Here is an 18,126-nt window from a genome sequence, read left to right as displayed (position 1 = left end):
ATGTTAGTTTAGTGCCAGGAATGCCTGCATTGTTTATTCTGGACCCTATTTTGAAACTGGAATATTTTGAACTTTGCATTAAATTGGCCAAATTACCATTTTCCAATCACTTTATTTTGTAGTTGAAACAGTTGACTTGGCGATTTCTTGTACTCAGTCGATAGAACAGAAGTAATACTAGTGAAATAGCTAAGAATTTGGTCAACTGGAATAATGTAATTGGCCTAAAATGGGAGGCAAGTTCAGCAAAAATCGCCGATGCGTAAATATTGCTGAAACATCAAAATTCGCGAGAGCATAATTTCGTCAATTTTCCATCAAATTTCATACTTTTTTGTTGTATTACCTTCAGAATAAGATTCTCTACCATTTCATAAGAAAAAATAATTATTTTTTGAAAATTCTTGGACACTGGTGCACACTTTGAAATTTGACCTCTTGACCCTGAAAGGGTTAATTCTGTAAGAAAAACTTATTTTTTTTTTTATTCAAATTTCTTGAACACTGGGGCACCCCTTCCGATTTTGGCCTTGGAACCTGAAAGGGTTGAGAAAAACAGTGTTGTCAAGGCTAATTTGTGTGTGATGTGGAAGGAAAACAGTAAGGCATGGGTCACTAGGGGCATTTTCCAAGATTGGTTCTATCATGTGTTTGGCCCCATTGTGAAAAATTACCTCCTGGAAAATAAATTGTACCTCAAGTGCCTCCTGCTCATCCTCCCGGCTTGCCAGAACGAATTGCGGGGGACTTGAGCTTCATCAAAGAAGTTTTTGCCTCCTAATATCACTCCTCTCCTCCAGCCCATGGCCCAGCAGGTCATTTCAAATTTAAAAAAAAACTGTACACCAAAGCAGTGTTTCAAAAGTGCTTTGAAGTGACCTCAGACACTGAATTGACCCTAAGAGTTTCAGAAAGATCACTTTAGTATCCTCAGCTGCATAAACCTTATAGGTAAGGCTTGGGAGGGAGTGACTTGCAGGACTTTGAACTCTGCTTGGAGGAAATTGTGGCTACAATGTGTACAAGAGAGAGATTTTGAAAGGTTTGGGGCTAACCCTGAGGAGCCTATACCAGTTGTGGAATCTATTGTGTGATTGGGGAAATCCATGGGGTAAGAGGTTAGTGGGGAGGATGTGGAAGAGTTGGTGGACGACGACAATGAAGAACTAACCACTGATGAGCTGCAAGACCATCTGCAACAGCAAGAGACCACAACTGAAGAAATTGCTTCAGAGGAGGGGAGAGAGAGAGAGATGGAGGAAGTTGCCTTCTTTAACGATTAAGGACATTTGTACAATGTGGACAAAGGTGCAAGCCCTTATGGAAGAACATCACCCTGACACAACTATTGCAAGCCATGCTGGTGACTTTTACAATGACAATGTTGTGGTCCATTTTAGGAAAATCTTAAAGGAATGCCAGATACAGAGCTCTATGGACAGATTTTTGGTGCAACAGAAGTCCAGTGACTGTCAAGTTGTTCCCAATGGCATTAAAAAAAGAAGGGAAGTAACCCCGGAAAAAGACTTGCTACCTAAAGTCCTTATGGAAGGGGATTCTCCTTCCAAACAATAATACACCTCCATCATCTCCCCTTTCTATCTCATCACTCATCAATAAATCTTCAATAAAGGTTAGTGTTATTTATTCTTCATGTAGTACTTATGTAGGAGAGGGAGATTATTTCCCAGTAAAAGTAGGCCTTAGACAAGGATGTGTGAAGTCACCATGGTTACTCAATATATTTATAGATGGGGTTGTAAGAGAAGTGAATGCAAAGGTCATGGCAAGAGGTGTGGAGTTAAAAGATAAAGAATCAAACACAAAGTGGGAGTTGTCTCAGTTGCTCTTTGCTGATGACACTGATTTTGGGAGATTCTGAAGAGAAGTTGCAGAGGTTGGTGGATGAATTTGGTAGGGTATGTAAAAGAAGTAAATTAAAAGTGAACATAGGAAAGAGTAAGGTTATGAGGATAACAAAAAGATTAGGTGGTGAAAGATTGGGTATCAGACTGAAGGGAGAGAGTATGGAGGAGGTGAATGTATTCAGATATTTAAGAGTGGACATGTCAGCAGATGGGTCTATGAAGGATGAGGTGAATCATAGAACTGATGAGGGGAAAAAGGTGAGTGGTGCACTTAGGGGTCTGTGGAGAAAAAGAACTTTGTCCGAGAGTATAGTTGTACCAACACTCTTGTATGGGTGTGAAACATGGGTGATGAATGTTGCAACGAGGAGGAGGCTGGAGGCAGTAGAGACATCTTGTCTAAGGGCAAAGTGTGGTGTGAATGTAATGCAGAGAATTCATAGTTTGGAAATTAGGAGAAGGTGTGGGAAGGTGTTAGCGGTGAAAAGAGACAAAGAAGAGAAACACCAGAACAGCTGCCTGACATACTAATAGAAGGTGACTCTCCTTCCAAGCAGTAACATCCCCCCTTCTCTCCTCCACCTCTTGCTTCCAGTATGTCATTAGCTCTCCTTTGACAGGAAAGAGGCAGTTAAATTTTCACTTCCTGCACAGTATTTCAGTTAAAGTTTCTTTTAGTATTCATTTTTACAGTTTTATGTAGCAGTATATCTTAAATAAATTATATTATCATCTGGGGTCTGGAATAGATTAATTCTACTAACATTATTCTTCATGGGAAAAACTGCTTTGGTCGTCGTGCATGTTGGTTGTTGAATCAGCATCTAGAACGAATTAAATTCGACAACCAAGGTTCCACTGTAATACTGCACTTCCTAACATCCATTAACAAAAGCTTGTTGGCGTTTTCAGCTTCTGCCTGCATTCCTTGGCCTTCTTTGTTCAAATAATGTAAATTTACAATTGAGGGAAGGTGATGTGCAGGGCCATTCCAGAAAGGGTTGAGATTTTGAGAGGAAGGAGCATTAGCATCCCATAGATCAGATCAGAATGAAAATGAACAAAAAGGCACAATACTCTGACTGAAGCAATACAAAAATAACCCACACATAGGAGAGAGGAGCATACAATGACATCTCAGTTCAACTCGGACCATTTGTAAATGGTCCAAGTCAAACTGAAATGGTCCTTGGACCATCTGTAAGTGGTCCAAGTCAGACCAAAATGTCATCATAAGCTCCTCTTTCCTATGTGCAGATTATCTGTGTATAGATCAGAATGAAGGAGACAAGTGGTTTTAGGGACTTAATGTGTTAGAATGTGAGCAAGGTAATATTTATGGAAGAGATTCAAGGAAACCAGTTAACCAGACTTTAATCTTGGAGGTAGAAAGTAAAATGCTTGCACTTTGAAGGATGGATGGGATGCCATTGTAATGTCTGTACACTTCAGCAAATACATACGAAGAATACATGGTGGATGTGTTTGCTTTCCCTGGGTATTTGACTTGCTGGAAAATGGTCAGTTTAAAAAAATATACAAGAAGTCCCCAATAATTATATGATAAAAGAATATTCAACCTTAAACCCCCCTGGAGAGATATGAACACCATTATACCAATAAACAGATCAATTCTTGGAGAACAGAGCTTCAATATTAAATTAATCCTGAAAAAAAGCATTTTTATCGCTAGTAATGATCCGTTCAAGCACTGTACTTACGTCTGAGATTCACGGACTGTTTTCATGGAATTGTTGAAATCCTCAGTAAACTCACGCCAGACAGTAATTCCAAGTCTACGCTTGAGATCCTGTGCATGTTTTACTTTAGAGCCCAAAACCTGCCGCAGGGTCTGGATTTCCTCCTCAGTCTGCCAAAAATAAAATTAAAATTACAGAAAATTACCATATTAGTGTTCAGCTGTAAAAAAAAAAAAAAAAAAGTGTTCAGTTACCAAAAAAATTAAGGCATGATGTTCATAGGATTTATAAGGAAAAAATTATCATGGCTTGTAGCTCAGTGGTAGAGCTTTTGGTTCAAAACCAAAGGTTCTGAGTTAAATCATGGGGAGGGTGGAGATGCTGGGCATGTTTCCTTATGCCTGTTGCCCCTGTCTACCTAGCAGTAAATAGGTATCAGTGTTAGCCAACTGTACTGCATCCAGGGAGGTTGCAGTAGACAGCTAGGACTGAGCTTTCAAACTGAAACGAGCCAAGGTAGTATAACAGTTTTAGGCCTATAAATTTACTGGCACAAAAAGGCAACTAACTATAAAGCATCACATGAAGTAAATTTTCTTTAGATCTTATACACATAGTAAATAACATCATGTGCTAAGAACATTCCATTTCATACTTTCCTCCAACAATGTACCACTCAAATTGTAGCACAACTTTAGTTTCCTCTAATAGAATGTACTTTTAACCATAATAGTACACAGCCTCTCCTCACTTAACCCTTTTACTGTTGAGACCTCTGATCCCAAACTCACTCTCAGTGTCAAGAAAAAGAAAAAAAAATTATCAAAATCTTAAGAATACTTTCCTGATTGTTTTAAAAGAAAAAAAAAAAACTTTTGTGATCAGTACTTACTGAGACAGAGGCGTGAAGTTGACAAAGTGAACTGCTTATGGCAACACTGGCAAACTGCTGCTCACTCGGTAATATTATTTTTACTTTTCATTTTTTTTCTTTTCTTTTCTAATATTTTAAATTTTCAAGTAACTTTTGTGGCCTGTGAGACCAATATATAATGCATATATATCCACTCATTGTATGCAACACAATAACCACACAAACATTGTTATCATTATATTGTTTACAAAACATGTTTACACAAACCCACGTTGCCTTCTCTACTACCCATCCAACCACATGGAAGTAAGTCACTTTGACTTTTTTGTGTCATCCTAGGTAATCTACACATATGCTGCTATTTTATTTATTTATTTAATGTCTTTGCAAACAGTACATTTCAATTCAAGTTAATTCTCTATAAGGGTTACAATGTGGGGTTTACAGGCTTTGGGTATTGTGTGGTTTACATGTTATAAAATACTACTTGCAGAGGGGGCCACTAGGACACCTAGCATGGCTAGGCATTTCGAGCAGACTTAGATTAATTCTTAACCTTAAATCCTTACAGATTATGGTATTAAGGCTAAGTGACTACATCATAATTTGTGAGTTTAGCAATGTGAATGCTTTTGTTTTGGCACAATAAAAGGTGTCTATATTGGAGTACAATAAGCAAACTTATGACTAGTTAGGATTTATTATTTTAAGATTAAGATTAGTATTTCTGGGTTTATAGTCAGTGGGTGAGTGAGCGTAATTGTGAACCACTAGGTGGTTATCATGTAGTTAGTTGTCGGGGTGGATCAGGGAGATAAGATGTTTTCTAACTGTAGTTTTGAAAGTGATGAATGTGTCTGCAGTTCTAGAGTTTTCAGGTAGGGTGTTCCAGATTTTAGGTCCTTTGAAATACATTGAATTTTTGTAAAGGTTTAGTCGAACACGGGGAATGTCACAGAGATGTTTGTGTCTTGTGTTATGCCTGTGGGTTCTGTCACAACTATCAAGAAAGCATTTTAGGTCAAGGTTAATATTGGAATTTAAGGTCCTGTAGATATAGATTGCACAGTAGTAAGTGTGGATGTTCTGAACAGGGAGTAAGTTTTGATCTATGAAGAGTGGGGGGGTGTGTTGCCAGGGATGGGATTTCGTGATTATTCTTACTGCGGCTTTTTGTTGGGTTATTATTGGCTTTAGGTGTGTTGCTGCAGTTGAACCCCAAGCACAGATAGCATAGGTGAGGTATGGATATATAAGTGAATGGTATAGTGTGAGAAGGGCAGTTTGCGGCACGTAGTATCGTATCTTGGAGAGGATCCCCACCGTTTTGGATACTTTTTTTGTTTGAGATTTTGTATATACAATAGTGGGTTGCAATGCAAAGAGAGCCTCTATTATGCCTAGGCATTATGGGCCAACTTAACATTATTGGCTTACATTCTACTTAATACTAAGGAGTAGTATATTATAGTTGTACAGTAGCAAAGTAATTATTTCATAGTTGAATCAAAATTTGTATAATACAAAGATATATGAATTTATATTCTAAAATGCTTTTGTGAAAAACAATGGTTCAATTATATTCCTGTCAACAATGGATAAAAGGTTCAATGTGATTGTTTCAGTTATGATGTGGGAGTACATAGGTGAGTAAATGTGTACTGAGTATTTAGCATTTAGTCTAGGGTGATTAAGTGGCTTTTGAGAAGAGTCTTAAATCGATTTTCAGACTGGGTTACTTTAATATCTTCTGGTAATGAATTCCATATTTTGGGGCCCTTTATGTGCATAGTTTTTAAACTGTGTGATATGGACACGAGGTATATCAAAAAGAGATCTGTCTCTTGTGTTGTGGTCATGTGTCCTGTTTAGGTTGGTGAGGAAAAGTTTGAGTGGGGGGGTTTATATTTGCGTGTATTGTTCTGTGTATGTAGTAGGCACATGAATAAGTATGGATGTTCTTAATGGTAAGCAGATTCAGACTTTTGAAAATTGGTGGAGTATGCTGGCGGGAGTGGGAATTTGTTATCATTCTTACTGCTGCCTTTTGCTGGGTTATTAGGGGTTTTAGGTGATTGGTTGTTGTTGATCCCCATGCACAAATTCCATATGTAAGATAAGGGTATACGAGTGAATGGTACAGTGCCAGGAGAGATGATTGTGGAACGTAGTACCTTATCTTTGATAGTATGCCTACAGTCTTGGAGATTTTCTTGGTGATTTGTTGTATGTGTGTCCGGAACTTAAGGCTATTGTCAAGGTGGATACCTAGGAATTTTCCCTCTGAGTCTTGTGACTGATGATCCATTTAGCATAATGTTGATTGGATCATTAGCAGCTTTGTTTCCAAACTGAATGAAATAGGTTTTATCAGTGTTCAGGGTAAGTTTGTTAGTCACCATCCAGGCAGATATTTTCTGTAATTCAGCATTGACTGTGTTTGCTAGTATGACTGCGTTTGGGTGGGAAAATACATATGTAGTGTCATCTGCAAATAATATGGGTTTGAGTAGCTGTGATGCATTCAGTAGATCATTGATGTAGATGAGAAAGAGGAGTGGTCCAAGGACACTTCCTTGTGGGGCTCCTACTGTGATTGGTTGGGTGGAGGAGTTTGCATCATTTGCATACACATACTGAGTTCTGTTACTAAGGTATAACTTTAGGTAGTTGAGGGAGCGGCCTCTGATACCACAGTGGATTAATTTGGAGTACAGTAGTTCATGATCGACTGTATTGAAAGCTTTACGTAAATCAATGAAAATGCCCAGCGGGACTTCTTTCTTTTCAAGTGCGGTATATATTAGTTCTAGCATGTGTATGATAGCGTCATTTGTGCTTTTATTATTCCTGAATCCAAACTGACAAGGGTTTAATATGTTGTGTGAAACGAGGTAAGAATAAGATCCGTCTATGAATTAATTTTTCAAAGATTTTAGAGAGCTGTGTTAAGTTAGATATTGGTCTATAGTTACTCAAGTCAGCTTGGTTTGTTTACACAAACCTCACGCTGTCTTCCCCACAAGAAACAAAAAAAACAGTACTGGGCCCCTGCATGATGGGACATACACAGATGACACCCAAGAAATGAGTGAGACATTAAAGTCCCAATACAACTCAGTGTTTAGCGAGCCGCTGCCCAGACAGAGTTGACAATCCAAATGAATTCTTTATGAACGAAACCCAAAATTTGGTCATCTCAAAAATCTTGGATATTATCCTAACTCCACAAGACCTTGAAAAGGCAATAAATGATATGACCATGCACTCAGCCCCGGGCCCAGACTCGTAGAACTCCGTGTTCATCAAGAATTGCAAGAAGCCCCTATCGTGTGACTTCAGCATTCTATGGAGAGGGAGCATGGACACAGGGGTCATCCCACACACACTAAAAACAACAGACATAGCCCCACTCAACAAAGGTGGCAGTGAAGCAATTGCAAAGAACTACAGACCAATGGCACTAACATCCCATATCATAAAAATCTGAGTATGTTCCAAGAAGCAAGATCGCCAACCACCTAGATACCCATTAATTATACAACCCAGAGACAGGGGTTTAGAGCAGGTCACTCCTGCCTGTCACAGCTACTGAACCACTATGACAAGGTCCTGGATGCTGTAGAGGATAAACAAAATACAGATGTAGTATACACAGACATTGCAAAAGCTATCGACAAGTGTGACCATGGTGTAATAGCACAAAATGTGTGACAAAGGAATAACAGGAGAAGTTGGTAGATGGATCTATAACTTCCTGACAAACAGAACACAATGAGTAATAGTAAAAAAACAGTAAAATCCCAGGCAGCTATGGTGAAAAGCTCTGTTCCACAAGGCACAGTACTCGCTCCCATTCTATTCCTCATCCTCATATCTGACAGAGATGTAAGCCATAACTCCACGTCTTCCTTTGTCGATGACACCTGGATTACCACGACAGTGACCTCCATTGAAGACGCCACAAGACTCCAATTAGACATGAACCAAATCTTCAAATGGGCCACTCAAAACAATATGAAATTCAACGAGGAGAAATTTCAACTACTCAGATATGGAAAACTTGAGGAAATTAAAAATGCATTGGGGTATATGACAAATTCTAACCATACAATAGAGTGAAAAAGTAATGCGAAGGACCTGGGAGTGTTAATGTCAGAGGATCTAGTCTTCAAAAACCACAACAATGTATCTACCGCATCTGCTAGGAAAATGATAGGATGGATAATGAGAACTTTCAACACTAGGGATGCCAAGCACATGATGATTCTCTTCAAATCGCTTGTTTTCTCTAGGCTGGAATACTGCTGTACACTAACGGCCCTCTTCAAGGCTGGCAACATTGCTGACCTGGAGAGTGTACAAAGAACTTTCACAGGACACATAGTACGATAAGGCACCTAAACTACTGGTAACAGTTGAAGGTCCTTCATCTGTATTCCCTGGAATGCAGGAGAGATACACATGTTAATATACACTTGGATGGTCCTGGAGGGATTGGTACAAAACCTGCACACGAAAATCACTCCCTATGAAAGCAAAAGACTCGGCAGGAGATGCAACATTACCCTAATGAAAAGCAGGGGCGCCTCGAGTACATTGAGAGACAACACATTAAGTATCTGGGGCCCAAGGGTGCACAGCTGACTCTCAGCATACATAAGGGGGATTACCAGTAGACCCCTGGCTGTCTTCAAAAAGGCACTGGACAGGCACCTAGAGTCAGTACCCGGCCAACCAGGCTGTGGTTCGTACATCAGTTTGCATGCGGCCAGCAGTAACAGCCTGGTTGATCAGGCCCTGATCCACCATGAGGCCTGGTCTCAGACCAAGCCATGGGGGCATTGACCCCCTAAACCCTCTCCAGGGAAACCATGCAGTCTTCCCCACCATCCACATGGATACAAGTCACTGACTTCTTTTGGGTTATCCTAGGCAATCTACACATATGCTGCTATGTTGTTTACACAAACCCACACTGCCTTCCCCACCACCCACATGGAAATAAGTCACTTTGTCTGACTTTTTTGGTGGAAGGTGGAAGGGAGGTGGAAGGTTGATAATCATCTGGGTTTTCAGCACTATTTCTGGTATCCTGGGCATAGCTTTCAGTCACAAACTCCTCAAAACCATGAGATTCATCTTCACTGACACTTCAATCTGCTTGGGAAGGTAAGCCGCTAGAATTTTGGCATATTACTAAGTCGCCAACACTGGCTCGTCAGCCATATCTATATGGCACTGACAGTGAAAGGGTTAACGATGGAGTTCATTTCTTAAGACCACGTTGTTACACAAATTCTTTGCTAAGTGAGGAGTATACTATAATGGTAGTGAATTTGTGTCAACCATCTTTGATATTGTTTTAATGTCACCTTTGCACCATTTATAACATTTCTGGTATACAGTGGTCCCTCGATAATCGTAAGGCTCGATAGTCGTAATTTTCGAAAATCGTAACGTTATTTTCATCAAAACATTGGCTCATGAATCGTCGTTTGACTCGCAAATAATCGTTCATCTGGGATGTGTACACACAGCCCTGACCCGCCTCACACTCCATTCCCAGCCAGTGTGCCATTGTTTATCAGCGAGTGAGGATGATCCCATGAGTTCATATGATACATTTCATAATATTCCATTTATTTTAGTGCTTGCAACTGCTAAATAAGTCACCATGGCTCCAAAGAAACCTTCTAGTGCCAGCCCTTTGGTAAAGAATGTGAGAAACACACATAATTATTTAAGAAAAAGCTTGTAGAAAAATACGAAGGTGGTGGTGGTAGAGTGGAAGCAGTTGTGATAGTGGTTGATGGTGGTATAGGGTGGTAGAAGGTGGTAGTGATGGTGGTAGCAGTTGTAATAGTGGTAGAAGGTGGTAGTGATGGTGGTAGCAGTTGCAATAGTGGTAGAAGGTGGTAGTGGTGGTAGACAGTGGTAGTGGTTCTGATGGTGGTAGAGGGGTGACTTCTTCAGTGATTCAGCGACACTACTAACTCCTCCAATGTTGTTGGGGTTACATAAGGCTACAGAAAACACCGCCGCCTCAGCTGCTGCTTCACCACCATTATGGATGGCTTACTCTCAGTGGCCCTCATACACCCAACAACACAACACCTTGTGACATACACAATGACTTATTTTATTCATTCTAGAGTATATTCCATGTTTTTATGTTATTAGTATTGTTTATGTCATATTAGTTGAATTGTGATAGATAAATAAGCCGCAGAGTTGATATTAGTGTCATATTCTCCAACAATAAACTCGCCATCCCTCCCTCGCACAACCAAGTCTTCAATAAAGGTAAGTGTGATGTTAAATAAGAACATAAGAACTTAAGAAAGGAGGAACACTGCAATAGGCCTGGAAATATATACACACATGCAGTATAAGAAAGGAGGAACACTGCAATAGTCCTGTTGGCCCATACTAGGCAGGTCCTTCACAAATCCAACCAACTAACAGAACAAATGCTACCCAAGCAATAAGCTCAGGTGCAGGTCCGACTCAAATCCAACCCCTCTCACTCATCTATTTATCCAACCTAAATTTGAAACTACCCAATGTTTTACCTTCGATCACCCTACTAGGCAGACCGTTCCACTCATCAACTACCCCTATTACCAATGTTCATTTACATTTTATAAGAACATAAGAAAGGAGGATCACTGCAGCAGGCCTGTTAGCCCATACTTGGCAGGTCCTTTACAATTTATTTGGTATTCTTTTCTGCATGTAAATCTATATTTAAGTCAGGGAAGTGACCCCTGAAGTGACCTCGAGTCCTTATGGAGGGGGATTTCCCTTCCAAACAACCTCTCTTCCCTCTCTCCTCCTCCCTGTCTTCCATTCATCAACAACAGCCATCAATAAAGGTAACTGTCATGTTGAATGTTCATTCTTTTGTGCATGTAAATCTATCTTTAAGGTAAAAAAAAAATTGTTGTTGATACTTCTGGGTGTCTGGAACGAATTGGATTTACATTATTTCTTATGGGGAAAATGGATTTGAAAATCGTCAATTTCAATAATAGTCACACTTCCAGGAACGGATTAATTACGAAAACCGAGGGACCACTGTATTTTTAATGTTTATACAGTAGTATACTGTATCTTGAAATTAACAGAATAGAGGAAATCGGCTCTAATATACAGTGGAACCTCTACTTACGAGTGCCCCAACATACAAGTTTTTCGTGTTAAGAACTGTCACTTGGTCAATCTTTTGCTCTGAGTTACGAGCAAGCTTCAGAATGCTGCCACTAGTTGGTGCAGCGAACACCACAATATCCGCTCAGCAGTGCCATGGAAGCATTTCTCTTATGTTGTGCTTGTGTTTTGTGCAGTTATTTTGCTAAAATTTTTTCTAACCATGGGTTGTAAAAAAGTGTAAAGGACGGGGCTGAGAAGAAAAAGAGAATGACGTCCATTGAATTAAAGCATGAAACACAATAAATACCCTAGAACTGTGATAAAGATGCTGAAATGAATAATATATGCCACATGTGAATGGGGCAGAGGTGGAGGCTGCTGCTCTGGGATAAGATCATAAAATAGATGTTTTCTCATCTGTACCTCTGGTCTATAACGAAAGAAAACAGTCTTTACATCAGGGGAAGCACTCCTAGATCATTCTTGTCACAAGAAAAAAAACTATGTTGTACACAGTGTTTATCCTAAACCTTACTGTATAAAATAGAGTACTAACAGCATAAAAAGTAAAGAAAAAAATTAAATACCAAAATAAAACAAAATAAAAATCATTACAAAAGTGTGATGTTGATATTCAGTAGTAAGGTTCGAGTTACATCCATTTTGACTTACGACCAGTTGGTCAGAACCAAGCTTGGTCGTAAGTCGGATGGTACCTGTAATTTATAATAATAATAAAACTTTATAAAACTGGGATGCTTGAATGTGCGTGGATGTAGTGCGGATGACAAGAAACAGACGATTGCTGATGTTATGAATGAAAAGAAGTTGGATGTCCTGGCCCTAAGCGAAACAAAGCTGAAGGGGGTAGGGGAGTTTCGGTGGGGGGAAATAAATGGGATTAAATCCGGAGTATCTGAGAGAGTTAGAGCTAAGGAAGGGGTAGCACTAATGTTGAAGGATCAGTTATGGAAGGAGAAAAGAGAATATGAATGTGTAAATTCAAGGATTATGTGGATTAAAGTAAAGGTTGGATGCGAAAAGTGGGTCATAATAAGTGTGTATGTACTGGAGAAGAGAGGAATGTAGAGGAGAGAGAGAGATTTTGGGAGATGTTAAGTGAATGTATAGGAACCTTTGAACCAAGTGAGAGTAATTGTGGTAGGGGACCTGAATGCTAAAGTGGGAGAAACTTTTAGAGAGGGTGTGGTAGGTAAGTTTGGGGTGCCAGGTGTAAATGATAATGGGAGCCCTTTGATTGAACTTTGTATAGAAAGGGGTTTAGTTATAGGTAATACATATTTTAAGAAAGAGAGGATAAATAAGTATACAAGATATGATGTAGGGCAAAATGACAGTAGTTTGTTGGATTATGTATTGGTAGATAAAAGACTGTTGAGTAGACTTCAGGATGTACATGTTTATACAGGGTCCACAGATATATCAGATCACTTTTTAGTTGTAGCTACATTGAGAGTAAAAGGTAGATGGGATACAAGGAGAATAGAAGCATCAGGGAAGAGAGAGGTGAAGGTTTATAAACTAAAAGAGGAGGCAGTTAGGGTAAGATATAAACAGCTATTGGAGGATAGATGGGCTAATGAGAGCATAGGCAATGGGGTCGAAGAGGTATGGGGTAGGTTTAAAAATGTAGTGTTAGAGTGTTCAGCAGAAATTTGTGGTTACAGGAAAGTGGGTGCAGGAGGGAAGAGGGGCGATTGGTGGAATGATGATGTAAAGAGAGTAGTAAGGGAGAAAAAGTTAGCATATGAGAAGTTTTTACAAAGTAGAAGTGATGCAAGGAGGGAAGAGTATATGGAGAAAAAGAGAGAGGTTAAGAGAGTGGTGAAGCAATGTAAAAAGAGAGCAAATGAGAGAGTGGGTGAGATGTTATCAACAAATTTTGTTGAAAATAAGAAAGTTTTGGAGTGAGATTAACAAGTTAAGGAAGCCTAGAGAACAAATGGATTTGTCAGTTAAAAATAGGAGAGGAGAGTTATTAAATGGAGAGTTAGAGGTATTGGGAAGATGGAGGGAATATTTTGAGGAATTGTTAAATGTTTATGAAGATAGGGAAGCTGTGATTTCGTGTATGGGGCAACGAGGAATAACATCTTGTAGGAGAGAGGAAGAGCCAGTTGTGAGTGTGGGGTAAGTTCGTGAGGCAGTAGGTAAAATGAAAGGGGTAAGGCAGCTGGGATTGATGGGATAAAGATAGAAATGTTAAAAGCAGGTGGGGATATAGTTTTGGAGTGGTTGGTGCAATTACTTAATAAATGTATGGAAGAGAGTAAGGTACCTAGAGACTGGCAGAGAGCATGCATAGTTCCTTTGTATAAAGGCAAAGGGGACAAAAGAGAGTGCAAAAATTGTAGGGGGATAAGTCTGTTGAGTATACCTGGTAAAGTGTATGGTAGAGTTATTATTGAAAGAATTAAGAGTAAGACAGAGAATAGGATAGCAGATGAACAAGGAGGCTTTAGGAAAGGTAGGGGGTGTGTGGACCAGGTGTTTACAGTGAAACATACAAGTGAACAGTATTTAGATAAGGCTAAAGAGGTTTTTGTGGCATTTATGGATTTGGAAAAGGCGTATGACAGGGTGGATAGGGGGGTAATGTGGCAGATGTTGCAGGTGTATTGTGTAGGAGGTAGGTTACTGAAAGCAGTGAAGAGTTTTTACACGGATAGTGAGGCTCAAGTTAGAGTATGTAGGAAAGAGGGAGATTATTTCCCTGTAAAAGTAGGCCTTAGACAAGGATGTGTGATGTCACCGTGGTTGTTTAATATATTTATAGATGGGGTTGTAAGAGAAGTAAATGCGAGGGTCTTGGGAAGAGGCGTGGAGTTAAAAGATAAAGAATCACACATAAGGTGGGAGTTGTCACAGTTGCTCATTGCTGATGACACTGTGCTCTTGGGAGATTCTGAAGAGAAGTTGCAGAGGTTGGTGGATGAATTTGGTAGGGTATGCAAAAGAAGAAAATTAAAAGTGAATATAGGAAAGAGTAAGGTTATGAGGATAACAAAAATATTAGGTGATGAAAGATTGGATATCAAATTGGAGAGAGAGAGTATGGAGGAGGTGAATGTATTCAGATACAGTGGACCCCCGCCTAATGATCAGCTCCCAACTCGACCAATTATGTAAGTGTATTTTTGTAAGTGCTTTTGTAGATGTATTTTTGGGGGTCTGAAACGGACTAATCTAATTCACAATATTTCTTATGGGAACAAATTCGGTCAATAACGCCACCCAAACAGACTTCTGGATTGAAATAATATCGTTAGGCGGGGGTCCACTGTATTTGGGAGTGGACGTGTCAGCGGATGGGTCTATGAAAGATGAGGTGAATCATAGAATTGATGAGGGGAAAAGGGTGAGCGGTGCACTTAGGAGTCTGTGGAGACAAAGAACTTTGTCCTTGGAGGCAAAGAGGGGAATGTATGAGAGTATAGTTTTACCAACGCTCTTATATGGGTGTGAAGCATGGGTGATGAATGTTGCAGTGAGGAGAAGGCTGGAGGCAATGGAGATGTCATGTCTGAGGGCAATGTGTGGTGTGAATATAATGCAGAGAATTCGTAGTTTGGAAGTTAGGAGGAGGTGCGGGATTACCAAAACTGTTGTCCAGAGGGCTGAGGAAGGGTTGTTGAGGTGGTTCGGACATGTAGAGAGAATGGAGCGAAACAATGACTTCAAGAGTGTATCAGTCTGTAGTGGAAGGAAGGCGGGGTAGGGGTCGGCCTAGGAAAGGTTGGAGGGAGGGGGTAAAGGAGGTTTTGTGTGCGAGGGGCTTGGACTTCCAGCAGGCATGCGTGAGCGTGTTTGATAAGAGTGAATGGAGACAAATGGTTTTTAATACTTGACGTGCTGTTGGAGTGTGAGCAAAGTAACATTTATGAAGGGATTCAGGGAAACCGGCAGGCCGGACTTGAGTCCTGGAGATGGGAAGTACAGTGCCTGCACTCTGAAGGAGGGGTGTTAATGTTGCAGTTTAAAAACTGTAGTGTAAAGCGCCCTTCTGGCAAGACAGTGATGGAGTGAATGATGGTGAAAGTTTTTCTTTTTTGGGCCACTCTGCCTTGGTGGGAATCGGCCAGTGTGTTAATAAATAAATAATAATAATAATAATTTATAATAATAATAATAAATAATCGATCTGGAGCACTTTAAATGTCATAAGTATGTTGTACAGGTTTGGCAGTTGACATATAAAGCACTCCAGAGTGATTATTATTTATTATTATTTCCATCAATATACCTAGTTCACAGAATTAATTTCTTAAGCTGTCACAATACACCGAGAATGTAAACACACATACAAACACACCAGCTAACCCCTTTACTGTGAACTTCTTTTGTACTTCTTCCATTTTCCACTTGTTTTTCCTCTTCGTGTTGCTGCACTTCTAACTATTTTCTATGGGATGCACAATAAAGTACAAATTTATAGATGAAATATGTAGCCTTGGAGATTGCTTGATGCTGAGATGCATCACTAACCCCTTTACAATGAACTTCTTTTGTACTTTCATTTTCCTGTTGTTTTCCTCTTCCAAGAGGAAAAACATTAAATCTGTACAAATATGTTGTCTTGGAGACTGTGAAAGCTAGTGTACTGAGTGGCTGTAGGAAGGAGATTAATGTCTGATGCTGAGACGCTACGTTGCGTTCATGACCCAAGTTCTCGTACAGTAAACAATACCCATTCGTTAGAGCGCCCGTCGTAACTCCAAGTTGTTGGTAAATGAGTACGTCCGTAAGTGAGGATAGGCTGTACTGCAGATGCATTAATTTCTATACAAGTTGCATGGGATACAATGCTGCAATTAACAATAAATTGAGGCTTGAGAAAATTATGGCAAGGTACAAGGTACTTTCAAAAACTTCAAATACTTCCTGGGTAAAATATGCCATCAGCATATGCACAGCACACACTATTGTGAAGTAGGATAACTTTAATGAATTCTGAGTTTTTCTAGTCCCAGAGCCCGGCCTTATGCCAGGCTTGTCTAGTGCTTGTTGGTCAGACAAGGGTGGCAAGTTTAACCCCTTTCAGTGCTCATGTAGTTCTACCTCATTGATGCTAGGGTCCTTGATGAAGATCTACGCCTAAATTCTAACATTTTTAAATTTATTGAGAGAGGCCTGGTAGGCCTACATATGAAAGAACGAGTCTGCATGGCGGTGTGTGCAGTATACAAACAATCAGCCCCCCCATCCCCCCAACAGTGTATTGTGGGAATGTTATATTTAGTACATCTTGTTCACCATGCAGTGCAGACAAAGACCTCACTCCCAGGCAAAATGAATGAATTTGATACCCTACTGACTGCTCCAACAATGATAATCATGGAATTAATGATGAGGTTTTTGTTTCAAACATATAATGACCAAAAGTAACACTTAGGGTACAAGAAATATAGCCAATACAGTGGTCCCTCGTTTTTCGTAATTAATCCGTTCCTGGAGGAGCTACTATAAACGAAATTTACGATTTGCGAATCAATTTTCCCCATAAGAAATAATGTAAATACAATTAATCCGTTCCCGACACCCAGAAGTTAAAACAAAAAAATTTTTTACATGAAATATACATGTAGTACATAAACAATACAATGGGAAATGATGAATGAAACATTAACAGCATAACACTTACCTTTATTGGAGATTCTTCTTAGTGTATGGGAGACTGGAGGAGGAGAGAGATTGGATTGTTTACAGTTTGGAAGGGGAATCCCCTTTCAGTAACACCTCAGGTACCAATTGCTTCTCTGGGGTTGCTTCTCTTCTCTGTTTCTTAATGCCACTAGGACCACCTTGAGAGTCACTCTAGTCCTGTCTCGCAAAATAACTGTGGAGAGAGCTCTGTTTCTGGAGTCTCTTTAACACTTCCCTAAAATGGCCCAAGACTTTGTCACTGTACATATTTCTCACCTTCTTTACCACAGGCTTGGCACTAGGAGCTTTCTTTGGAGCCATGGTAGCTTATTTAGTACTTGCAAGCACTAAAATGAGTGGAATATTATGAAATATTTCGTAGGAGCACCTGAGGGGACCTTCACTCACTGGTAAACAATGCCAGACTGGCTGGGTAGGGAGGCCGCCTTGGCTCACACCGTGTGTACACATCCCGGACGAACTACTATTCGCGAGTCAACCTATGAAAAGCAAGTCCACGTTTATACGAAAATACCCCTATGAATGGCGAAATCTACGATTGCCGAGAACTACGAAAAGCGAGGGACCACTGTAATTGATTACTGAAAACTCTCTTGTTTGAAGATTGGTAATCATTTCCTAACATAGAAAAGATGAATTGGGCTCAGAAGAGATGGTATGTCTGTATATACACAAAGGCACCAAGCAAAGTGCACACACACATTTTATATGTCTACTTGGAGGATATTCCAGAGATCAATGCTCCTGCAGCCCGCTACATGACCAGGCCTCCCAGTGGATCAGGGTCTGATCAACTAGGCTGTTAATGCTGGCCGCATGTAGTCCAACATACGAACCACAGCCT

General features: G+C 40.0%; 1 protein-coding gene across 5 annotated transcripts in view; it reads right to left on the bottom strand.

The window, feature by feature from the left end:
* LOC128684038 (uncharacterized) overlaps positions 1 to 18,126 on the bottom strand; it is a 599,042-nt gene that overhangs the window by 486,302 nt on the left and 94,614 nt on the right. For all 5 annotated transcript variants that reach the window (XM_070091946.1, XM_070091943.1, XM_070091950.1 and 2 more), the window contains exon 4: positions 3,590 to 3,738. In XM_070091946.1, coding sequence (XP_069948047.1) covers positions 3,590 to 3,738 — 149 coding nt within the window. The remainder of the gene's footprint in view (positions 1 to 3,589; positions 3,739 to 18,126) is intronic.

This window comes from Cherax quadricarinatus, chromosome 3 (assembly GCF_038502225.1).
Source record: "Cherax quadricarinatus isolate ZL_2023a chromosome 3, ASM3850222v1, whole genome shotgun sequence".
NCBI classification, from domain to species: Eukaryota; Metazoa; Arthropoda; class Malacostraca; order Decapoda; family Parastacidae; genus Cherax; species Cherax quadricarinatus.
The sequence above is the reverse complement of the archived record's forward strand: the minus strand, read 5'-3'. Positions and strand labels throughout refer to the sequence as shown.